The 26983-nt window shown below is 39.0% G+C and overlaps 1 protein-coding gene across 2 annotated transcripts in view; it reads left to right on the forward strand.

Annotated features, from left to right (window-relative positions):
* The window catches only part of TMEM185A (transmembrane protein 185A), a 48925-nt gene that overhangs the window by 9716 nt on the left and 12226 nt on the right, over positions 1-26983 (forward strand). For both annotated transcript variants that reach the window (XM_037138512.2, XM_053664064.1), the window contains one exon: positions 25405-25581. In XM_037138512.2, coding sequence (XP_036994407.2) covers positions 25405-25581 — 177 coding nt within the window. The remainder of the gene's footprint in view (positions 1-25404; positions 25582-26983) is intronic.

Raw genomic sequence — 26983 nt, forward strand, 5'->3', positions numbered from 1 at the left:
AGTTAAAGAAACATTGGTCCAGCCCTGGCTGGTGTGGCTTAGTGTACTGAGCTCTGGCCTGCAAACCAAAGTGTCACCAGTTCAACTCTCAGTCTAGGGCACATGCCTGGACTGTGGGCCAGGTCTCCAGTCGGGGGCACACAAGAGGCAACCACACACTGATATTTCTCTCCTTTTCTTTCTCCTTCCCTTCCCCTCTCTCTAAAAATAAATAAATAAAGTCTCTTTAAAATATTTTAAAAAAACAGAAACATTCATCCATACTGGTAGGAGGGCCAGAAACTAGTAGCCAGGGTGGTAAGGATACATGACAAGGCAAGGTAATGGGCCTCATGGGTGATTCCACATTTGTGCACAGATAAGTCAGGAGGAACAATGGGGGAACAAGATAGAGCACAAAACCCAGGGTTTCAGCATGGGAAACTAAAGACTCAAAACTCCTGGCTGTAAAAAAATATGTGGGGGTTTCAAGCAGCTGTGGGGGAGACTCACACAAGAGCCTGTTGGAGAGGCCCACAGTGTTCTAAAGTGTACACAGACCCACCCATCTGCAAATCAGACCTGAAAGGGCACAATCTGCTTGTGGGAAGTGAGAGAAGTACCATAAAGTGTGATGAGAGCTGAACATTTGGAATTGGCCTCACCTCTCTGAATGCTTCCCCAGAGACAGTGCCACAATATAGCAAGAGGGTTGCCCCACCCTGGTGAATACCTAAGGCTCTACACCTCACATAACAGGTGTCTGAGACAAAGAAATATGGCCAAAATGAAAGAATACATCAAAACTCCAGAAAAAGAGTTCTGGCCAAGATGGAGGTGTAGGTAGAAACCCTTTGCTTCCTCGCACAACTGAAAGAATAACAACCAATATAAAATCAATAAACAACCAAAATCACCAGAAAAATCAAACTTCATGGAACTCCAACAAGAAAGGAATTAAAGAAAACATCAATTAGAACAACCAGACTGGTAGGGTGGACCATGTGGGCCAATTCAGAAAAACTGCTGTGAGGTGGGTCTGACTGCTGAGCTTGGCAAAGCTGCGCAAGAGGGACTGACTTAAGCAGAAAATCGAGACTCAGAGCTGACTGTGGCCTAAGGCTGGGGTTGCCTTGGTGAGAGATAGTTCCAGTCTGTCATGAGAGTGTGTTGGAAAGTGGGCTAGAGATGAGAATGCAAGGTGCATTGTTCCCTCTCTGGCCCCTCCTCCATAAGCAGCACAGCAAAGAGGGTTGCCCTGCCTGGGTGAATACTTAAGGCCCCAGTCCCTTACAATCTATCAAGTGCGCCAAGACAAGAAATAAGTCCCAAATGAAGGAACACAGCAAAACCTCAAAATAAAATGATGAGGAGATTGCCAACCTATCTGATAGAAAATTTAAAGCCCTGGTAATCAAAATGCTCACAGAACTGGTTGAGCTTGGTCAAGAAATGAAAGATACCCAAAATGAAATAAAGCAAAATATTCAGGGAACCAACAGTCACAAAAAGGAAACCAGGAATCAGAGCAACTATTTGGAACAAAAAGAAGAAATAAACATCCAGCTGGGTCAGAACAAAGAAACAAGAATCCAAAAAAAATGGAGAGAGGCTGAGGATTCTCTGGGACAACCTGAAACATTCCAACATCTGAATTGTAGGGGTGACAGAAGGAGAACAACAGCAAGAAATTGAAAACAGATTTGAACAAATAGTGAAGGAAAACTTACCCACTCTGGTGAAGGAAATAGACTTCCAGGAATTCCAGCAAGTTCAGAGAGTCCCAAAGAATTTGGACCCAAAGAGGAACACACCAAGGCACATCATCATTAAGTTACCCAAGATTAAAGAGAAAGAGAAAATCCTAAAAGCAGCAAGAGATAAGGAGACAGTTACCTACAAAGGAGTGCCCATAAGGCTATCAGCTGATTTCTCAAAAGAAACCTTACAGGCAAGAAAGGGCTGGAAAGAAGTATTTGAAGTCATGAAAGACAAGGACCTACATCCAAGATGACTCTATCCAGCAAAGCTTTCATTTAGAATGGAAGGGCAGATAAAGTGCTTCTTCGATAAGGTGAAGTTAAGGAGTTCATCCTCACCAAGCCCTTATTATATGAAATATCAAAAGAACTTATCTAAGAAAAATATAAACATATGAACAATAAAATGACAACAAACAACTATCAATAAATGAACCTAAAAGAAAAGAAAAACAATGAGAACAAAAAGTAAGCAAAAATCAAGAACAGGAACAGAATCAGAGAAATGGACATCACACAGAGGCAGTTCAGTGTGGAGGGGGGAGTGAGGAATGGGGGAGAAAAGGTACAGGGAAGAAGAAGTATAGTTAGTAGGCATAAAATAGATGGGGAGAGATAGAAAATGTTATAGGAAACAGAGTACTGAAAGAACTTATATGTACAACCCATTGACCTGAACTAAGCAGGGGGAATGCTGGAGGGTTGGAGGGGCAGGGTGGAGGGGGGATAAAGGGAGAAAAATTGGGAAAACTGGAATAGCATAAGCAATAAAAAATACTTAAAAAAACTCCAGAAAAAGAGCTAAGCAAGGAGGAGTTAGACATCCTATCTGATGCAAAGTTCAAAACACTAGTAATCAGGATGTTCACAGAATTGAGCTCATTCACAAAATGAAGGAAGAAATAAAGGTTACACAAAGTGAAATAAAGCAAAATACACAGGGAACCAACAATGGAGGAAAGGAAGCCAGGACTCAAATCAATGATTGGACACAAAAAGAAGAAATAAATATCCAACTGGTACAGAATGAAGAAACAAAATTCAAAAAATGAGAAGAGGCTTATGAACCTCTGGGACAACTTCAAATGCTGCAACATCCTAATCATAAGGGCTGCCAGAAGAAGAGCAAGAAATTGAAAACTTACTTGAACAAATAATGAAGGAAAATTTCCCCAATCTGGGAAAGGAAATAGACTTCCAGGAGCCCAGAGAATCCCAAAGAAATTGGACTCAAGAAGGAACACACCAAGGTAAATCATAATTAAGTTACCCAAGATTAAAGATAGAGAATCCTAAAAGAAGCAAAAGGAACGGAGACAGTTACCTACAAGCATTCCCATAGGTTATCAGCTGATTTCTCAAAAGAAACCTTACAGGCAAGAAGAGGCTGGAAAGAAGTGTTTGAAGTCATGAAAGGCAGGGACCTACAACCTAGATTATTCTATCCAGCATAGCTATCATTTAGAATGGAAGGGAAGATAAAGTGCTTCCTCGATAAGGTCAAGTTAAGGAGTTCATCATCACCAATCCCTTATATGAAATGTTAAAGGGATTAGTCTATGACACATGTGGCAAACACAAGGGTGGTGGGCCAAATCCAGCCCTCCATTTTGTTTTATCTGGCCTGGCACCTTGTTTCCACCTGGTGGCAGAGCCAAGCTCTCGCTTAACTGTTAAGGAGTAGTAACATTTATACAGTCCTAAAATTATAATGGGTCCTTTGAAGGGAACTGGGAGGCTGATGTGGCACTCAGTGAAAATGAGTTTGACACCTCTGGTCTATGAAAAAGATAAAAACTATGAATGGTACAATGACAACAAACTCACAACTATCAATAACTGAACCTAAGAAACAAAAACAAAAACTAAGGAAACAACTAGAATAGGAACTAAATCACAGAAATGGAGATCACAAGGAGGGTTATCATTGGGAAGGTGGAGGCGAAGAATGGGGGGAAAACGCAGAGGGAATAAGAAGCATAATATATAGGAACAAATAGACAGAGAGAGTTTGAGAATAGTATAGGAAATGGAGAAGCCAAAGAACTTATGCTATACAACCCATGGACATGAACTAAGGCAGGGGGAATGCTGAAAGGTGGGCGGTTGCAGGGAGGAAGGGGAAAATAGGAGAAAAAATTGGGACAACTGTAATAGTAAAATCAATAAAATATACTTAAAACAAAAAATAAAAGTAACATTCATTGAGTATTGCCTGCTTGACACCACACCCTGCAATAATTGCTGTCTGACAGTTATATCAGCACTGCCTGGTAGAGGGTGTGTTATTTGCATTTTGCTCATGAGGAACCTGAGACTCAAAGTTTCATAAATAATCTCTTCAATGCTACTATACTGCTTAACAAGTGAATGCTGAAAAGAAACTCATATAGTTAGACCACTTTCAGTCTGTTTTTATCAGTTTATTATGAATTATGTAGAATTTCTGCTTCCATTCTCTACCAATTATAGTCTATCTTACACATTCCTCTATACCTTCTGTCACCCTTTTCCTCAGAAAATCTTCAGTGGCGTCCTATTGCCTGTTAATTAATTCAAAGGACTTTACCTTGATGTTTAACTTCTCTCTACCTTCTTACCCCAGCCTACCTTTCTCTTATTTCCTCAGATGCCTTTTCTCCTGTTTCCCCAGCACCCCACTCGAGAAAATTCACAGAATGTACTCCATGTGTTCCAGTCTCTTGGGATACAAAAGATTGTCTCCTTACTTTTAAAAATCTTGTCTCCTTTGTCTAGAATTCTCTATCCCCAACCTACTGCCCCAGTCCCACTTCCCTTCACCAACTATCCCAGGGAAATTAATCTTCCACATCTCAATTTACAATGGCATGTATATTGATTTAGCCAAAAAAGTCCATATGGTTTTTTCCATAAAATAAAGGACACATTTTTCAGTTCCATCAATAACTTTATGGATTTGGATATTTTGAGCATGTCAACTATCTACTACATGGTATAACATTGATTGTTCTTAAATTAATGTCTTTACTTGATCACTGTCAACTTCAACTGGGCTACCCGACCATGGAGCATTGTTTAGCGAGAAATCTCCAGCACAAAACTTAGCAGACCAGTTTTGACATGTTTGATTAGTCACAGCACCTTCTCCATACACTGCACAAATCTTTTTTTGCATTTCAGTTGCATTTTTTACCTTTCTTGAAATAATGAAGCATAGTATGATGAAAATGTTGCTTATTTTCCTCCATCTTTATTTAATATTAAAGTGGCTACACAAATATTCATCAACTTTGATAAACTTTTTAATGCATACTCATATGACAGTTTTGACAATACAGTATAACAAAATTGTTTTGAAAGAAGTTAAAGACAAAGTACTAGTAGAGCCATCTTATGGAAAAAAAAACAACACTTTTTGGCCAACCCAGTAGTTACCTGTTGATCGATCATTCCCCTCTGCTCCTATTAGTCTTTGAGCATCTTCAGGGAAGAGACTGTTTTTTCATCATCTTTGTATATCTCACACATTGCAGACACTCAACCAGTTTTTTTTTTACATTTTAAATTAGATTTGTGTTTATTGTTATCAGTGCCCTATGATTCTTTTTTCTCCTGCTACTTAATTCTCTTGATAGGACTGTGGTAGGCAGTTAGACAGACATGAGCAGAGCAAGGACTATGGGCCAGGTGCAGAAGTTCACCAGGGCAGAAAGTGCCAGGTGCCTAGCAATAGGCAAAACTAGGAGAACAAGGACATTGCCCCCAAAGTAATCTCCCTGCCCCTAGCATATTGCTGGTCATGCAGTTTGGACCCTCCTGTGACCTTTCTTTTCCTGGCATGTTGCTAGTGATGCCAGTTAGACTCTCTTAGAGGGGAATGAACAAGGGGGACAGATAATAGCCCTTAAGCATTAAGCCCCCAGGACAGTGAGGTTCTGCTCTGCAACAAATACATCTGAGCCTCAGTTGTGTCTCAGCTCCAGGCCCAGAAAAGAAGCAAAACCATACAAGCAATGCCATGGCTGACATCGAGACAAGCAGCAATGACTAATGACCCCTTCTCTGGCACCAGCCAATCAGTAGAGACCATGACCCTGAAAGGACACGCCTGGAAAGGTGATGAACATCCTATTGGGACTGTCCCTTGAAACCTCCAGATAAATTACCCTGTAGTCAGAGGACCCAGTGCAGCTCTCTCTATGGAGCACACTTGTGCCTTTCCCCACCCCCTACTCTCAGGCACGTTTTTCTTGACCCCCTGTCTTTCTTAAGATCCAAGGGCCCTTCATTTGCCTCTGTAACTTGTTTCCTGAGCCTGTGTCTGCTATGACTCACTTCTTCTACCTGTGTGACTTTTGTGACTTTTTTCTAAATAGACTTTCTCTTATAGTTTGAGTCTTGGCTTTGAATGCTTTCTTAGCAGAACTGAAGTTTCTTAGCAGAACTCAAATTTCAAGATTGCTGAACCGAAGTCCAGTCTGACTCCAGTGGTCTAATACATGATACTGTTTCACTGCCAACAGAACGATGCTATTTTTATCTACTTGTGTGTTCATCTTTTTAAAAAATATTTTATTTATTTATTTTTAGGGAGAGGGGAAGGGAAGGAGAAAGAGTGGGAGAGAAATATCAATGTATGGTTGCCTCTCATGCATCCCCTACTGGGAACTGGCCTGCAACCCAGGCATGTGCCCCGACTGGGAATCAAACCGCGATACTCTGGTTCGCAGGCCTGCGCTCAATCCACTGAGCTACGCCAGCCAGGGCTATCTCTCTATATTCTTAAAAGAAGAACTGTCAGATTGTTTTCATATTCTGTGGCCATGTTGTAAGCTTTTCATTATTTATATTTTCCTTATTAGTCACTTTTGTATTTTAATTATTTTTGCTTTGAAATTTAATTTATCAAATACTAGTAAACCGCTTCTCTTTCCTTACTCAGGCATGATAAATCTTTGTCATCTCCTTTCTTATAGTTGGTTTGACTTTTGACAGTGGTTGCAAGTGTGACTCTTAAATGCAACAGATTTAAATTTTCTTTAATCCAGTAAGTGACCTTTCTTATTATTGGCCTGTGGTAGGCAGAATAATGATGCACACCCAAATATGCCCTCATTATACTCCTTAGAAACTTGGAAATCTGTTCTGTTACCTGGCAAAGAGAAACTAAGTTAGCAGATGAAATGAAGGTTGCTAATCAGCTGACCTGAAAATAGGGAGATCATTTTGGACCCTCTGGCTGGATCCATAATCACAGGAGAAAAGAGGAAGAAGAGAAGGACATCAGAGTGAGTCAATGTAAGGAGGACTCCACTCTCCACTGCTGGCTTTAAAAGTGGAGCCAAGGGCCAAGAGCCTAGGTGCTATGAAGCAGCCTCTAGAAGTGAGATGGAAACATTCTCCCCTAGCACTTCCAGAAGGATCACAGCCTTGGTGGCATTTTGATTTTAGCCCAGTGAGACGCATTTCAGATTTTTGACATCTAGAACTATAAAGAAAATAAGTTTCTGCTTTTTAAGCTGCTAAGTAGGTGGCAATTTTATATTGGCAGCCTTAGAAAACTAACAGGACATTCCAATCTGTTTCTATTTTTCCAACCCTAGTATTTGAATTAGGAATTATATTTTGTACTATTATTATAAAGTCTTTTAGAAAAATTTTACCTCTTCATATTATTTCATTTACCTATGAATCCTATGTTTATTATTGTCCTTGCATTTGTTAATGTCCTAATTTTCTTCTTTCTTTTTTATTGTATTTTGTTACTTATGCTATTACAGTTGTCCCTGTTTTTTCCCGTTTTCCCACCTCCACCCAGCACCCCCCACCCCATAAATCAGGTAATCCCCATACCATTGTCCATATCCATGGACCATGCATATGTACTTTGGCTAATTCCTTCACATTCTTTTATCCATTTTTTAAAAAACTCTGTCTGTTTTTAATGTCATTGTTTCTGGTGATAAATACAGCCAAATTTGGTTGACTGGATTCTGATTTCGTAGATTTTGCAATTTCCCCCTGTGCTTTCAGAGAGAAAAAAAATCATCTCAACTGACTACTTTCTCTAATTTTGGTGCTCACTCCATTTCTATTAGCTTGTGAATCCCCTCTTTTCTTCTTGACAGTCTAGGGATGAAGTCATTCTTATCTTGACATTTTCCTTTCTTCAGTTTGGAAATGCCTCCCTGTGTCTTTGAGCATTAATAATCATAACTAACATGGATTTAATGTAGCAGCTATCAAACTATTTTTCTCAGACTCCTGGGGGGCCTTGAGAACCTTTCCAGGGGTCTGTGAGATCAAAACTATCTTTGTAATAATACTAAAACATCCTTTGCCTCTCTGCGTTGACATTTGCACTGATAGTGGAAAAGCAGTGATGGGTAAACTGCTGGTACCTGAGCACAAATCAAGTTGGTGAGAGGAAACTGTAGTAGTCATCTTCAGATTCTTTACCACATTGTGCTTATAGTTACAAAAAAAAAGCCAGCTTCATTTATGAATGTCCTAATAAAGCAAGAAAAAATACCAATCTCATTCAATCTTGACCCTTGAGTATATGTATATTTTAATATTCCATGTGGCAAGGTAGACAGAATGCAAAAGGCCCTCTGCTGTATACAGAAGTACAGTATTTGACTCAAGGAAAAACACTTGTGTGCCTGAGTTACAAGCTGGTGTTTTCATGGAACACCATTTTTACCTGGGACTGTGGCTATTTGTATTGGGTTATTTGACAGATGTTTTCTTGAAAATGCAAATGAACCTGATACTTCAAGGAAAACAACTGATGGTGTTTTTTGCAAATGGTAAAATTTGAGCTTTCAAAGAAAAAATCAGAATTTTAAAAATATTATATACACCACCGTGAGCTTGAGAACCTTTCAATACATAAAATATTTCTGAATTGGGTTGTGATAATAACTAGTGTGATTATTTTTCTATTGTATAGTGAAATGTGTCAATATTTGACACAATATTGAAAGATCTTTATTACACAGTGAACCAGTATTTTCCATAAATTGATTGATAGGGTTTCAGATTTCATACCACAGTCAATCTTCAAGAAACTACCACTTGTTCAGTTTTGGTGTCCTACCAGAGAAGAATGTCTACCATTATCTGAAAGACCTATTAAAATATTTTGTTCTTTTCTAATTACTTATCTCTGTGAGGCCAGATTTTTTATATGCTTGAACAAAATCAACAGTGCAACAGAATGAATGCAGACATAGAGATTAGAATCTAGAAGTTCTTTATGAAGCCAGACATTTACAAATTGTAAAACTATAAAAACAATTTTGGAAAATAGATTTTATTAAAATTATTATACATGCATTATTTTATGTGTTTATTATTATTTTAACTAATAAATATTTAAAATAAGCATTTAGACAATTTTAAAGATTTTATTTATTAATTTTTTGAGAGGAGAAGGTAGGGAGAAAGAGAAGGAGAGAAACATCAATGTTTGAGACAACATCAATCAGTTGCCTCTCACACATCCCCAACTGGGGACCTGGCCCACAACCCAGGCATGTGCCCTGACTGGGAATTCAACCATGGACCTTTCAGTCTGTGAGATGATGTTCAAGTCACTGAGCCACATCAGTCAGGGCACAGTTTTAAAATTTGATACAGTAAATAGCAATAGGTATAACTCATATAAACAAAGCCCTTTGGGATCCTCAGTAATGTTTAAGATTGTAAAGGAGTTCTAATACAAAACATTTTGAGAACCGCTAACTTAGCGCTTTATGTAAAACACTTTCCATATTCATTATCTTATATTCATAATCACTTTATGAGGTACATATTACCCAGATTTTGTAGAGTAGAGTACTATGGCAGAAAAAATCTGTATATATAGAAATTTGCAACTGCTCCAGATCACTGCAGTTACACTCTTAGAGGTTTGCTTTGGATGTGAATTTTGTACATCTTCTAACAACCCCCCCTTTTTTCCAATTGAAGTTCCATATGTTGTTTTTCATAGTACAAGATATACATATAATACAAAGTGCACGCACCTTGCAGAAAAATCAGCAATTATAGGTAAAAATGTGTGAACTGTCTTTAGTCTTCCCTGCTGGAGATCACTGTTAATCTGCAAAAAGAACCCCTGGAATTTATTAATAAAATATTGTGTATTTTTTCTTACATGCTTAAACTTCAGTCACCTTCAAACTACACTCCTTTTGATGCAATATACCTATCAGGACATTTTTTCCACTGCTCAAAACAGTTTTTATTTTTTTTATTTATTTTTAATTTTTTTTATTGATTATGCTGTTACAGTTGTTCTATTCCCCCTTTATTCCCCTCCACCCTACCCCCCCATCCCCACCATCACCCCCCCTTTAGTTTATGACCATGTGTCTCAAGTCCTTTAGATTCTATATTTCCCATGCTATTCTTGCCCCCCATCTATTTTCTATCTACTGTCTATGCTACTTATTTTCTGTACCTTCTCCCCCCTTCTCCTCCTCCCACTCCCCTGTTGCTAACCCTCCTTGAGATCTTCATTTCTATGTTTCCACTCCTGATCTAGCTGTCCTTTTAGTTTGCTTTCGTTTTAGGTGTGGTTGTTAATAACTGTGAGTTTGTTGTCCTTTCACTGTTCATGTTTCTTTAACTTCTTTTTCTTAGATAAGTCCCTTTAACGTTTCATATAATAAGGGCTTGGTGATGATGAACTCCTTGAATTTGATCTTATCTGAGAAGCACCTTATCTGTCCTTCCATTCTAAATGAAAGTTTTGCTGGATAGAGCAATCTTGGTTGTAGGTCTTTGGATTTCATGACTTGGAATACCTCTTTCCAGCCCCTTCTTGCCTGTAAGGTCTCTTTTGAGAAATCCGCTGACAGTCTGATGGGGACTCCTTTGTAGGTGACTGTCCCCTTAGCTCTTGCTGCTTCTAGGATTCTCTCCTTCATTTTAATCTTGCCTAATGTAATTACGATGTGCCTTGGTGTGTTCCTTCTTGGGTCCAACTTCTTTGGGACTCTCTGAGCTTCCTGGATTTCCTGGAAGTTTATTTCCTTTGCCAGATTGGGGAAATTCTCCTTTATTATTTGTTCAAATAAGTTTTCCACTGGTGGCTGTGCCTTTCCCCCCTTCTGGTACCCCTATAATTCGGATGTTGGAGCGTTTAAAGATGTCCTGGAGGTTCCTAAGACTCTCCTCATTTCTTTGAATTCTTGCTTCTTGACTCTTTTCTGTTTGGCCATTATTTGCTTTCTTCTGGTCCACTCCATTGATTTGAGTCCCAGTTTCCTTTTCATTGCTATTGGTGTCCTGTGCAATTCCATTCATTTCAATTAGTTTCGCCTTCATATATTTGTCTAATTTGTCCGTATAATCAACCAGTTCTGTGAGGATCCTGATCACCAATGTTTTAAACTGTGCGTCTGTGACTTTTGCTATTTCTTCATCGCTTAGATTTATTGGCTCTGGGGCTCTGAGATCCTCCTGCGCCATTCTTGGTCTGTTCGGGCCCTTTAAGTGTGAGAAGCGGCGGCTTGGATTCCCAGGTCGCTGGGTTGTGACGCTGTATGTGGGGGCGTGGCCCGAGCGGGGAAATGGCGACCCCCTCTGCCGCTTCTCACAGCTGGGTGCAGAGGAGCAGTGCCTTAGGTGGTTCACCTGGGCCGGGCCACTCAGAGTCGCTGGATTATGACGCTGTATGTGGAGGTGGGGTCAGAGCAGGGAAATGGCGGCGCCCTCCACAGCCGCTTGCCGTGGGGACCTGCCGGCCCGGTCCAACCGCCCACTCCCTCGCCTGTCCACCCTCGCACAAATGCGCGACCTCAGTCAACACTCAGCCCCGGGCCCGGCTGTCTCCCCCGAGGTCGCTCGCCTGGTTGCTCGCTGGGTCGCTCACTAGGTCTGACCCTGCGCCTGGATTCCACGGGCCTGAATGTGTCTGACCGAGTTTTCCTGTGCAACCCTGCTCCGCCAGCCGCTGGTTTCGCGCCTTACCGGTCAGGCTGAAGAATTTGTTGTTAACGGACTTCCGAAAAGTTCAATTTTCCGTGTTCTGGCTGTGTTTTCTGTTGCTAATATTAAGTTTTCTCTAATCTTGGCTGTGGGAGAAGGCACGGCACATCCACCTATGCCTCCATCTTGGCGGAAGTCTCCCAAAACAGTTTTTAAACTCATTGATTTTGATGCCTTTTAGTGCTTCTGCCATTTTTGTTTTACCTCTTCCACATGAGCAAAATATTTCCCTTTGAGGACTTTTTTCATTCAGGGAAACAAATAAACAAAAATCACTTAGAGCAAGATCAGGTAAATAGGAAGAATGTGGCACTGGGGTCATGTGTTTTTTGTCAAAAACTGCTGAACACTCAGAGCAGTGTGGGCAGGTGCACTTGTAAATCACCCACTATGAAATGGGCAAATGCATTGAAAGAGTCTTAAAAAAATTCACTGAATCTGAATGCAGCCTCTCACAACAATCCCAGCTGTTACACTGATACAGATTGGTTCCTAGAACACACACTTTATGGGAGAAGCCTGTACTACAAGGGGCCTCCCCTCTAGAAGACAATTCCAGTGTTTAGGGGGTCCCTCCTTTTGTATCTATCTGGATGCTTTTCCAAAAAATTTGACTTATCAATATAAAGTCAGTATTGTATAGTACTCAGTTAAAAGGATTTTAGAGTCAACTCTTTATTTGAATCCCAGCTCTGAGCTGCTAGTTGCTTGGACAAGTTAACATCTAAGCTTTCATTCCTCATCTGTAAAATGGAGATAGTGAAAGTTCCTCCATTATAGGGTTGCTGTGAGGGTTACATAAAATAATGCATGAGAAACAGCACAATACCTCACATTCCACAAACAACTAGTAAATGTTAGATGTTGATGTTGTTGCATATGTGTAGGGAGATAACATATACCAGGATTATCAAAGCATATTTTACATGCAGTAAAATTTATCCTTTTTAGTACACAGTCCTATGAGTTTTGATAAATCCATATACTTGTATAACTGCCACCTAAAGATATAAAACCATTTCATTGTTGAAAAACTTCCCTCATGTCCCTTCGTAGCCCATCTTTCCCCAAACATCCCCACTTGTAACCACACTGATCTATTTTTTGTATCTACAATACATTTTTGCCTTCCCAGAATGTCAAGTAAATGGAGTTACACAATATTTTGTGTTTTCAATCAGTTATTTTATTTAGCATAGTACATTTGAGGTTTGACTATGTTGTTGCATGCATCCCTAGTTTGTCCCTTTTTAGTAACAATTAGTACTCCATTGAACACACGAACCACAATTGGTTTAATTCCTCACCAGTTTATGGTCATTTGGGTTCTTTCCAGTAGCTATTATAAAGCTGCTTTGAACATTGAAATACAAGTCTCATCTGGACATCATGATTTTCCTTTTCTTGAGTAAATACCTAGGCATGGGAGTACTGGGTCATTAAGTATGTATTTAATTTTACAAGAAACTGCAGAAGTATTTTCTAAAGTGGCTGTACTGTTTTTGAATTCCTACCAGCAATATATGAGGGTTCCAGTTGCTCCACATCCTTGGGAACAATTGTCATAGTTAATCATTTTAATTTTAGCCATTATAGTGAGTAGGTAGTTTTATCTGGTTGTTTTCATTTGTACTTCCTTACTGTATGGAAATATTGTTTTTTTATATTGAGTATTTTTAATGTGCTTATTTGCCTTTTGTATAACCTCTTTGATGGAGTGCCCTTATTCTTCTGCCATTTTATCAGCTTATTTTCTTTTTCTTTTTTTTGTTGTAAAAGTCCTTTCTATGTGCTGGATATGAGTACTTTCTCAAATATAGGTATATAGTTTCTGAATGTGTTCTCTTAGTTTGTGGCTTGGTTTTTAACTTTTTAAATTGTGTATTTTGAAGAATAGGAATTTGTAATTTTCAAGAATTCCAATTTTATATCCCATCTAAGAATCTTTTTGCTTAATCTTAGGTGGAAAATATTTTCCCAATGTTTTCTAGACATTTCATAGTTTTGGTGATTACATTTGGTGATCCATTTCATGTATATTTTATATATGCTGTAAGGTTAAGAGTCTAGGTGTATTTTCCCATTTATCCTGTTGTTTCAAGGCTATTTGTTGAAACACAATCCTTTCTCCATTGAGTTGCCTTGGTACCTTTGACAAAAGTTAATTAACCATGTGTGTATGGGTCTGTTTTGGACTCTATGTGTCTCTCCTGATGCTAATTCCCATTGTCTTGATTGTTTTAGCTTTATAGTAACCCTCAAAAGCACGTAGTATAGCTTCTCCAACTTCGTTCTTTCTTACAATTGTTTTGCTCATTTTATGTCCTTTGCATATTTATATACTTTTAGAATCAGTATGTCAATTTCTATAGAAGAGGCTGCTGGATTTTCACTGGGATTGTACTGAATCTTTGGAATAATTTCATAGTGGTGTAAGCTAAATAATGACTCTAAAAGATATCTACTTCTTAATCCATGGAACTGTGAATATTACCTTCTATGGCAAACAGATGATAAATAAGATGTGATTAAATTAAAGGTCTTTTAATGGAAGAGTATCCTGGATTATCCAGGGGGACCCTAAATGCAGTCACAGATTTCCATATAAGAAGGAGGAAGAATGAAAACTATTAAGAGGGGGCAAATTGATGGAAGCAGAGACAATGATTTGAAGATGCTACACTGGTTGGTTTTGGTAATGGAGGAAGGGGCCCAAGGATTGCAAGAAATGCAGCTCTAGAAATAGAAAAAAGTGCCCTGGCTGATGTGCCTTAGTGGATTGAGTGCTGGCATGAGAACCAAAGGGTCACCGGTTCAATTCCCAGCCAGGGCACATGCCTGGGTTACAGGCCAGGTCTCCAGTAGTGGGTGCATGAGAGGCAACCACACATTGGTGTCTCTCTCCCTCTCTTTATCCCTCCCTTCTTTTCTCTAACAATAAATAAATAAAATCTTATAAAAAAGAAACTGGAAAAAGAAAGAAATGGATTCTCCCCTAGTCTCTGGAGGGATCAGGGCTCTGCTAACACCTTAGTTATAACTGAGTAAAACCCATTTTGGATCTCCAGAACTATAAGAGAATAAATATATGTTGTTTTAAGCCACCAAATTGGTAATTTTTTATAGCAACCATAGGAAACTAATACATAGAAGATGTAAATCTTAACAATGTTGAATTTTTAAATCTACAAACATATATCTCTCCATTTATTTTTATCTTTAATTTTTCTTGGTAGTTTGGTAGATTTCAGTGTACAAGTCTGTGCATATTTTGTTACATTTATCTTTAAATATTTCATATTTTCATGGTGTTGTAAATTGCATTTTTTCATAAACTTTTTTCTATCAAATTATTATTACAATTGGAAAACACAAATAAAATTAAAAGCTAAAAAAAAAAAAGAAAACCCAACGGTCTCCTGAATAACCTTACTTCTGAGGAGCGATAATTTTAAGTCTTTTTTAGGTGTCTCTTCTGGTATTTACCTCTATGTTTTTAAGTCATAATATATAAATTGAGACATGTTTTATTTTTAGGATAATTTTAGATTCATAGGAAAGTTTCAGTAAATTATAGTTTAAAATTTTTAATATTCAGTGTTTCATTGCTAGCATATAAAATGCAGTTATATTTTTGGTACATTTTCTTTGTACTCTGCAATTTTGTCTAATTCACTTATTAGATTTAGTAACTATTTTGTTAGATGATATGATTTTCTACGTAGAAAGTCATGTTGTCAGCAAATAACAAATCCATTCCTTCTTTTCAAATGTTTATTCCTTTTCTTTCTTTCTCTTTTTTACCATTGTGTCTAGGACCTCCAGTACAATGTTGAATAGATATATTGAAGTGGACACATTTGTCATGTTTACAGTCTTAGGGAGAAAGTGTTAAGTCTTTCACTATTAAGCATTATAGCTGTGGGGTTTTTAATAGATACTCTTCTGTTCCTAATTTGTTTAGAACTTTTATTTCAAGTGGGTAGTGAATTATGTCAAATGTTTTTTCTGGAGCTATTGTGATTATCACAATTTTTTTTCTTTTTGATTCTGTCAATACAGTGAATTTTAATTAATTTTAAATGGTAAGCCAATCTTGCAATCTTGGCTGAAACCACACTTGATTGTATGTAATATCCTTTTTTATATATTGCTGGATTCAACTTGCTAATTTTTAAAGTTTTTGTGGGGTTTGGTTTTTTTTTTGCATCTCTCTATGTTCATGAAGGATACTGGTTTGTAGTCTTATTTTTTGGTCAGGTTTGGAATGAGGATAATGCTGGCCTCAAAAAAAATGCAAAATGTTTCCTCATCTTTCTGGCAAGAGTTAGTGAAAAATGGTGCCATTTCTTCCTTATATGTTTGGTAGATTTTGTCAGTACCTGACATTCTTTTTTTTTGGGGGGGGTGAGATATAATTGTGATTTTATTTATTTATTTATTTTTAATGAATTTATTTTTATTGTTGTTCAAGTAGAGTTGTCTCTATTTTCACCCCACCATGGCCCCCTGCCCCACCCGCCCCTGCCTCCCACCCACAAACCTACCTGCTTTGGCTTTGTCCATGTGCCCATAGCATGTTCCTTGATGGCCCTTCCCCTATTATCCCTTCCCTCTCAGGTTATCATCAGTTTGTTCTTTATTTCTTTGTTAAAAGGCTTTTAACTACAGTTTTAGTTCCTTTAATAGCAATAGGGATATGAAAGTATTTATTTTTTCTTGTGTGAGCTTTGATAATCTCTTTCAAAAAATTTACTTGCATAAATTTGTTCATAATGTACTCTTGTAATCCCTGAAATGTTTGTAGGACTCTCAGTGATGTCTCTGCTTTCATTCATGATATTAGTAATTTATGTCTATTATCTTTTCTTGATCATTATGGCTATAGGTTTACCAAATTTCTTGATCTTTGAAAATAATCAGTTTTTAGTTTAATAGATATTTTCTAATGTCCTTCTCTGTATTTTATTGACATGTGTGCATATATTTGTTATTTCCTTCCTTCTTTATATATTGAAGGAAGGAGATATTGAAACATTTACATTTTTAAAGTTTCCTTCTCTTCCTAGTTTCTTAAAGCAGATATTAGATCATTGACTTCAGATCTTTTCTGATGCAAATATTTGATGCTGTAAATTTCCTTAAATATTGCTTTAGCTGCATCTCACAAATTTTGGTATATTGTATTTTCACTTTCATTTAGTCCAGAATTTTTCTAATTTTCCTTGTGTCTTTTTTCTTTTGCCTATGAATGATTCAAAAAGTGTTGTTTAATTTACAAGTATTTTGAGAATTTCCCTATTTCATTTTTATTGGTTTTCAGTTTTATTTCATTGTGCTTAGGTATTTACTTTGTATGATTTCAATTCTTTTAACTTTGTTGAGGCTTGTTTTATAGCCCAGAGTTTATCTGTCTTGGTCAATTTTCCATGTGCACTTGGGAGGAATTTGTATTTTGCTTGTATTGGAAGGAATGCTTTACCAATATCAATTAGGTTGTGTTGGTTGATAGTGTTATTACTATCTTGTATAACCTTAATAATTTTCTGTGTATTCTACAAACTACTGAGAGAAAAGTTACATTCCAAAAATAATTGTGGAGTTTATTTATACTTAACATTTTAAATATTAATATTTTCTATATGTATTTTGAAGTTTTGTCATTAGTTACAGAAATATTTACAGTTGTTAGATCCTCTTTGACAAATTGACTTCTTTATCATTATGAACTGCTTCTGTTTATATCTAGTAATTTTCTTTATTTAAAAATATGCCTTATCTCATATTGTGATAGGTAGAATGTGTTTCTGAAGATGTCCAGGCCCTAAGCCCTGGAACCTATGGATATCTTATGTTACCCGATAAAGGAGACTTTGTAGATGTATTTAATTTTACAGTATTAATTTCTATTGCTTCCAGAAGAAATTACCACAGATTTAGTATCTTAAAACTACACAAACTTATTATCTCACAGTTTTGTAGGTCAGAAGTACAGGTACAGCATGGCTTTAATATCAATGTTTTGGTGTCTCTGGGCCACACTGGGAGAAGAGTTGTCTTGGAGCACACATTAAATACACAAACAGTAACAAAAACTGATGAGCGAAAAAAAAAGGTTTTAACTAAATTTACAATTTTGTGTTGGAACATATTCATAGCTATCCTAGACCACATGCGGCCTGCATGTTGCAGGTTGGATACCCTTGGATTTAGTTGGATCTTCTGTTTAGAGTCTCACAAAGTTAAAATCAAGATATCAGGAGGGTTACACTTCCAGGAAAGATGGAGGAATAGGTGGAAATACTGTACCTCCTTGTACAACCAAATTTAAGGACAACAAAGATTTAGAAACACAAACACAAACAAAACACAGAAAATTGAACTGTACGGAAGTCCAACAACAACAAACCATTGATCCAGACCGGTAAGAGGGGCGGAGTAGGTGGCCAGTGGAGAGGGGTCGCAGCAGGGAAAAGCGTTGGCTGTCAGACAAACACAAGGGTGCAGGCGGTGGTTGGTAGATCACAGGCGTGGGGTGGCAGTGGGCAGACCCAATGAGGGCACAAGGCAGCTGGCTGACTATGGTCATACATCCATGCACAGATAAACCAGGTGAAAAAATGGACAGTGAGACAGTACACACAATACAGGGCCCCAGTGCCGGAAAATAAAGCCTAAAAGCACCGATTGAAAAAAACTTTCTGGGGTTGAGGTGCTGGGAGAGACTCCCAGACTGACTGGAGAGTTCATTGGAGAGATCCACAGGGTCCTAGAATGTACACAATCCAACCCCCCCCCCGGGAACCAGCACCAGAAGTGCCCAATTTGCTTGTGGGAAGTGGCAGAGGGGACCAAAATCTGAGAGAGAGTGGAACAAATGCCATATCTCCTTCTCTGACCCCGCCCTCAGTGACAACCCAGCAACTGGATTGACCTGCCCCAGTGAACACCTAAGTTTTTGCCCCTCATATATAACAGGTGAGAACAGACCAAAATATTATGGCTCAAGCAGAAGAACAAATCAAAGCCCCAGAGCCAATACTTCTAAGCAACCAAGAGATAGCCAACCTATTGGATGCACAGTTCAAAACACTGGTGATCAGGATGATCACAGAACTGGTTGATTTTAGTCACAAATTAGAAGAAAAAATGAAGGTTACACTAAGTGAAATGAAGGAAAATGCACAGGGAACCAATAGTGATGGAAAGGAAACTGGGACTCAAATTCATGGAGTGGACCAGAAGGAAGAAACATCCAACCAGAAATGAATGAAGAAATGAGAATTCCAAAAAATGAGGAGGGGTTTAGGAACCTCCAGGACATCTTTAAACATTCCAACATCTGAATTATAGGGGTACCAGAAGGGGAAGAGGAAGAGCAACAAGTGGAAAACTTATTTGAACAAATAATAAAGGAGAACTTCCCCAATCTGGCAAAGGCAATAGACTTCCAGGAAGTCTAGGAAGCTCAGAGAGTGCCAAAGAAAGTGGACCCAAGGAGGAACACACCAAGACACATCATAATTACATTACACCAAATTAAAATGAAGGAGGGAATTCTAGAAGCAGCAAGACATAAGGGGTCACCTACAAAGGGGTTCCCATCAGACTGTCAGCTGATTTCTCAAAAGAGACCTTACAGGCAAGAACAGGCTGGAAAGAAGTATTCCAAGTCATGAAATCCAAAAACCTACATCCAAGATTGATCTATCCAGCAAAGCTTTCATTTAGAATGGAAGGGCAGATAAAGTGCTTCCCAGATAAGGTCAAGTTCAAGGAGTTCATCATCACCAAGGCCTTATTATATGAAATGTTAAAGGGACTTATCTAAGAAAAAGAAGATAAAAAAGATGAGCAGTGAAAGGACAGCAAAGTCACAGTTATTAACAACCACACCTAAAACAAAAGCAAACTAAGAGTACAGCTAGATCAGGATCAGAACCATAGAAATGGAGATCACATGGAGGGTTAGCAACAGGGGAGTGGGAGGAGGAGAAGGGGGAGAAGGTACAGAAAATCAGTAGCATAGATGGTAGGTAGAAAATAGACAGGGGGAGGGCAAGGATAGTATGGGCAATGTAGAAGCTAAAGAACTTGTGACACATGGACATGAACTAAAGGGGGAATGGGGGTGTGCAGGGTGGAGGGGAATGAAGGGGGGAAATGGGACAACTGTAATGGCATAATCAATAAAATATATTAAAAAAAGATATCATGAGGGCTGTACAGCAGGTCCTTGAAGAAAATCATTTTATTATAACACTGATGAGGTGCCGTAAGACCTTAACTCTTGTTTATATCATTTAACCTATGGTAAAATTGGTTTCATTTATGTCATTTTGCTTGAAGTCACAGAACCTTTCAATAGTATTAACTGACGGCTGAACTGCATTCCTGTCTCGAAGGTATGGGGATTGATTGGTCTATTTCCAGACTCATTCAAGTTGTTGTCAGAATTTAGCTCCTTGTGGTTATAGGGCTGAGGACATCATTTCCTTCATATCTGTCAACCAAGAGTCATTCTCAGCTTCTGGAGTTTGTCTGCATTCCGTGCTTCATGGACCCCTTCCTCTGACTTCAAAGCCAGCCAAGGCAGGCCATGTCCTTCTCATGTTGAAATCTATCTTCCCCTTCTGTCTCATATCTCCTCCCTGCAACATCTCTCTGACTTACTTATATGCAGCGTTTTGCTTTTACGGGCTCATATAATTTCACTGGATTCACCTGGATAATCTGTATAATCTCCCTGTTTTAAGGTCGGGTGATTAGTAACCATAATTCTGTATGCAAACTTTTTTCATGGTAGTACCTAGATTTGTGATTGATTGAATAACCAGAGAACAGGAATTTTAGGGAACATCTTTTGAATTATGCCTACCACAGCTATGGACTTAAAGATAAGGAAGGAATAGTATCTTGGATTATCCAGGTGGACCTAATATAATCACATGAGCTCTTAAAAGCACAGAGCTTTCTCAGGGAGCAGGAGCAATAGGGCAGAAGGAAAGGTCAGAATTCCAAGCATGAAAGAGATGTGATATGCTGTTGCTGGTTTTGAGATGTAAAGTCCTATGTGTAGGGAGCGGAGAGAGACTCCTAGGATCTAAGGGTGGCCCCCACCTGACAGCCACAGAAAACCTGGGATCTCAGTCCTAGAACCACAAGAAACCAGAATGCCAACAACCTGAATGAAGCAGATCCTTCCCAGAGTCTCCCAAAAAAGAGCCCAGCCAACTAATATCTTGATTTCAGCCTTATGCAACTGAACAGAAAAACCAACTAAGCCTGTCTGGACTTCTGACATTTAGAACTATAAGATAATACTTTTTGTTATTTTAAGCTTCCAATTTTTTGGTAATTTGTTACAGCAGCAATAGAACATAAAATAGATATTAATATAGTCATTCCAACTTTCTTGTTAAAAAGATTTTATTTATTTATTTTAGAAAGAGAGGAAGGAAGGAAGAAAAAGAGGGAGAGAAACATCAATGTGTGGTTCCCTCTCACCTGCCCTACTGGGGACCTGGCCCACAACCCAGGCATGTGCCCTGACTGGGAATTGAACCACCAACCCTTTGCTTCACAGGCCAGTGCTCAGTCTACTGAGTCATACCACCAGCCAGGGTTCATTCCAACTCTCTTTTAATTAGTGTTTTCTTGAAAACTTTTTCTGTCCTTTTACTTTTATTCCGTCTTTGAGTTTATAGGTAGATAAAGTGGGTTTCTTATAGGTAGAATACAGTTATCTTGCTTTTAAAATCCAATCTGACAATCTTTGACTTTTAATTGGTATTTATATAATTTACATTTAATGTAATTGTTGACAGAGTTGGGGTTTAATTAATTTCTTGCTACAGCCTGGAAAGAGCCTCTAGTCAGTAAGCTGAGACAATAACAGAGTTTACCTTCTTTGTTTTCCTTTTTCTTCTGCCATCATGGTCCTTCGCTGCTTGTTGTCCAACATCTGAAAATTGTTGTTTCAGCCCTGAGTGCAGGCCTGTGAAACAAAGGGTCACCAGTTGATTCCCAGTCAGGGTGCATGCTTGGGGTGCAGGCCAGATCCTCAGTGGGGGGTATGAGAGAGGCAACTACACATCGATGTTTCTCTTCTTCTCTTTCTCCTTCCCTTCCCATGTCTCTAAAAATAAATAAATAAAATAATTAAAAATTTTTTTAGGCCCTGGCTGGTGTAGCTCAGTGGATTGAGCGCGGGCCTGCGAACCAGACAATCATGGTTCAATTCCCAGTCAGGGCACATGCCTGGGTTGCAGGCTTGTTCCCTGCAGGCCAGTTCCCAGCAGGGGACACACAAAAAGGCAACCATACATTGATGCTTCTCTCCCTCTCTCCTTCCCCCTTCCCCTCTAAAGATAAATAAATAAAGTCTTAAAAAAAATTTTTTTAATAGAGGACTTCCACCAAGATGGAGGCGTAGGTGGAGACATTGTGCCTCCTTGCATAACCAAGTTTAAAAACAACAAAGTTTTAGCAACAAAAACGCAGCTAAACCACAGAAAATTGAACTATACAAAAGTCTGACAACAACTAACCATTCAGCCAAACCAGTAAGAGGGGCAGAGCCAGTGGCAGAACCAGCAGCAGAGCGGGGTCGGGCAGGAAAGATCCACCAGACCAACTCGGGTGCGCGACCCAGGCACACAGGCAGCCGTGGGCAGATCCCAGGTATGGAGTAGCAGTGGGTGGACACACTGAGGGTGCAAGGGGGAATTCTGACCACGGTCACACATTCCCTTGCAAATAAACCGGGGAAGGAGAAAGCAGTGAGACAGACCACGCAGGCCCCAGCGGCTGTAAGCGGCAGAGGGGACCAGCATTGACCCTCTCTGACCCCACCCCCACCTACAGCGTCACAAACCAGCGACCTGGGTGGCTGTTCTCTGACCCCGCCCCGACATACAGCATCACAAACCAGTGACCTGGGTGGCCCTGCCCTGCTGAATACCTTAGGCTCTGCTCCTCATACATAACAGGCAGGGACAGAGCAAAACATTATGGCTCAAGAAGAACTCAAAGCCCCAGAGCCCATAACTCTAAGCAATGAAGACATAGCCAAACGTTCAGATGCACAGTTCAAAACACTGGTGATCAGGATGCTCACAGAACTGGTTGATTTTAGTCACAAATTAGAGGAACATATGAAGGCTAAACTAATTGGAATGAAGGGAAATGCACAGGAAACCAATAGTAATGGAAAGGAAACTGGGACTCAAATCAAGGGAGTGAACCAGAAGGAAGAAAAAAGTGACCAAACAGAAAAATATAAAGAAATAAGAATTCAAAAAAAAAATGAGGAGAGGCTTAGGAACCTTCAGGACATCTTTAAACATTCCAACATCTGAATTATAGGGGTACCAGAAGGGGAAGAGGAACAGCCACCAGTGGAAAACTTATTTGAACAAATAATAAAGGAGAACTTCCCCAATCTGGCAAAGGAAATAAAATTCCAGGAAATCCAGGAAGCTCAGAGAAGTCCCAAAGAAGGTGGACCCAAGAAGGAACACACCAAGGCACATCATCATTGTATTAGCCAAAATTAAAATGAAGGAGAGAATCCTAGAAGCAGCAAGAGATAAGGGGACAGTCACCTACAAAGGAGTTCCCATCAGACTGTCAGCGGATTTCTCAAAAGAGACCTTCCAGGCAAGAAGGGTCTGGAAAGAAGTATTCCAAGTCATGGAAACCAAAGACCTACAACCAAGATTGCTCTATCCAGCAAAGCTTTCATTTAGAATGGAAAGACAGATAAAGTGCTTCTCAGATAAGATCAAATTCAAGGAGTTCATCATCACCAAGCCCTTATTATATGAAATGTTAAAGGGACTTATCTAAGAAAAAGAAGATAAAAAATATGGACAGTGAAAGGCCAGCAAACTCACAGTTATTAACAACCACACCTAAAACAAAAGCAAATTAAGAGGACAGCTAGAACAGGAGTGAACCATAGAAATGAAGATCACATGGAGGGTTAGCAACAGGGGAGTGGGTTGAGGAGAAGGGGGGAGAAGGTTCAGAAAATAAGTAGCATAGATGATAGGTAGAAAATAGGGCAGAGGGAAAGAATAGTATGGGAAATATAGAATCTAAAGAACTTGAGACACGTGGTCATAAACTAAAGGGGGGGAATGATGGGGGGAGGGGGTGTGCAGGGTGGAGGGGAATGAAGGGGGTAAATAGAACAACTGTAATGGCATAATGAATAAAATATTGTTTAAATTTTTTTAAAAATTAAATAAAAATTGTTGTTTCATCTATTTTGTCCAATTTTTTGTTTAGGGTGGGAAGGAGACTCCATTCTTCTTATTACAAAAAAAAAGTGGAGGTAGAAATTCTCAACAATGTAATTTCTTCCTTTTTAAAAAAGATTTTATATATTTATCTTTAGAGGAGAAAGGAAGGAGAAAGGGAGAGAAATATCAATGTATGGTTGCCTCTTGTGCGTCCCTTGCTGGGATCTGGCCTGCAACTGAGGCATATGGCCTGACTGGGAATCGAACCGTGGTTGTTTGGTTCACGGGCCCGCACTCAATCCACTGAACCACACCAGCTAGGGAAATTTCTTCCTTTAAAAAAAAAGATTTTACTTATTTAATTTTAGGAAGAGGGGAAGGGAGGGAGAAAGAGAGGGAGAGAAACATCAGTGTGTGGTTGCCTCTAGTGCACCCCCTACTGGGGACCTAGCCTGCAACTCAGGCATGTGCCCTAACTGGGGATTGAACCAGCGACCCTTTGGTTTGCAGGCTGGCACTCAATCCATTGAGCTACACCAGCCAGGGAAACAATGTAATTTCTAATTAATATTTTAAGGATATACTCTTAGGAAGTCCTCTCCATGTGGAAAGAGGGAGACATGGAGAGAAATTTATTCAGTCATGAAAAGTATAGTACGTGTACTAAAATGTGACTGTATATGAACAGGACAGATGGCAGCCTTTTATTTTTTTTTAATATTTTATTTTTATTCATTTTGGGGGAGGGGAAAAGAGAGAGGGAAACAATAATGTGTGGTTACTTCTCATGCACCCCTTCTGGGGACCTGGCCCGCAACCCAGGAATGTGCCCTAGACTTGGAATCTAATCAGAGACTCTTTGTTTCACAGGCCAGCACTCAATCCACTGAGCCACACCAGCCAGGGCCAAATGGCAGCCTTTAAAAAAAAAGAATCAAATAATTAGTGATAGAACTTGACCATATCCTGAACGTGTCAACCTTTTTCAGTCTCCATGTCTTGATATGGCTAGTTCCTTCTGCTTGGAATGCATCCTCATCTCACATTCTTTCTGGCCTGGCAGTTTTCCATGTTTCCTCTGGAACCAGTTCCAGGGTCATCACCTCTGTCCTTCCTGGTGCCCCATATTTACCGTGATGGGCTCCCATTACACCCTACTCCATAGTGCCATTATGGCACATGTCATGTTATAATTATATGTTTCTGTGTGGATGCCCTCCTACAGAAAACCCTGGAAAGCAGGGAACTGATTTCAGTCTTCTTTATGTTTCTCTTATCCTCTAACAAAGTATGTAACATAGAACTTTTTAGTAAACTGTTGTTGAATTAGTAACTATTTTCATGTCTAAAAAATACTGCTGTTATTATTCCCCATTTGAGTATCACATATTTATAAATGTGAATCCTCTTTAATTATTTTACTTTTCTCCTAGTAAATTCCTCATCTATGCCTGTCTGCTGCTGTTCTCTGTGCTACTGGCCCTTCGTCTGGATGGCATCATTCAGTGGAGTTACTGGGCTGTCTTTGCACCAATATGGCTGTGGAAGTTAATGGTCATCGTTGGAGCCTCCATTGGAACTGGAGTCTGGGCACGAAATCCCCAGTATCGGTAATACTGCTTTATAAAACCCATTAGTCTATATTGAGGGAGCAATATCTTGGTTTTCACTTTGGGTAAAGTAAGTAGTGTTTTCTCTTCTACCTATCTAGGGTTTTATAAGAACTATAATACAGGCAAACTGAGTTCTAGTCTAAATTTCTAAAAATTATGTGTTTAACTTGCATTTTCTTCTAAAAGCAGTGTTATTTTGGATGGTTCATTCCCTAGGCAGCCTACAAAAAACAGTGTAATTTAAAGTACATGCCAAATATAGAATTGTTATGGCTATGCTAGACTAGGAAGTATGGAACCACCATATTTGTAGGAGCAGTTCTACAAACCAAAGTTTTAGCTCTGATCATCAAGGATATATCCTTCTCTAGTTCAATCCTGGAACTAGGACTCCTCTTGTCTCAGTCTCCTAGTTCCTCAGACTCCTAGCTCAGTCTCCTAGAGCTTTAAGACTGTTCTCAGTGTAAGGGAAGTAACTTGGCCAGGAAAAAGTGAATCCCTGAAATGGGGAAAGATTAGGCCCAGATGCTGTGCAGGAAAGCAGAGCTTTTTGTAGTTGGGCAGATGTGTGACCTTTACCTTCAGCTCCTTTGTGCCTTTCTTCTTGGATGGCTTAGCTGTTTGTATTGCCCAGAGTAAACTCACTCCCACGTGTAGCCTGGAGCTTCTGGGGCCTTTGAGAGTCTCTTTCCTCCCTTGCAGAGATTGGAACTTCAGAAAAGATAAAAAGGGGGAATTGAGAAGGGGACTATTCTAAATCTGCACCAGGATGGTGGGAAGTAAATGAATGCACAATAGACAGATGTGGAAGAAAAAGAGGAACACACACAGCTGCTCATGTGAGAAAAGTGTAGATGTTATGACACCTCAACTTATTTAATTCTTGGTAATTGACATTAAAAACTTATTTTTACTTTAATGTTTTTTTACACTATTTTGATCTTGTAAAACAACATTATTACATACATGTCTAAGAACTTTAAAATAGCCACACAAAAAGCCCTGGCAGATGGAGGACATTCATATGTAGCTGTTTTAAAGTTATTAGATTCTTTTCAGATTACCTGTATCTCTGCAAGTCATTTTATTAAAATGAGACACTTTCAGATATCTAACATTTACTACTCCAAAAATGAAAAGTTAAATTACTGAACATTCAGGGTATCATTAATTGACATTTAGAAGCTTTTTGAAATTTTCACTTTTGTTTAATGTATTTGGAGCAAGGAAATGAATTGTGTGTATGTAGTTTAGTGCACTGAGTATACAGATGTGGTCACTCTGGTATCAACAGTAGTCAAGGAAACATTGTTGGGTCCTAGAGAGATAACCACTGACTTTATTTTCTCTGTGTTTTAAACTCAGTTGTATTTATCATCATCAAGACACACCATAAATG

This window comes from Artibeus jamaicensis, unplaced genomic scaffold, assembly GCF_021234435.1.
Source record: "Artibeus jamaicensis isolate MK-2021 breed Jamaican fruit bat unplaced genomic scaffold, CSHL_Jam_final contig_3330, whole genome shotgun sequence".
In the NCBI taxonomy this organism is placed as follows: domain Eukaryota; kingdom Metazoa; phylum Chordata; class Mammalia; order Chiroptera; family Phyllostomidae; genus Artibeus; species Artibeus jamaicensis.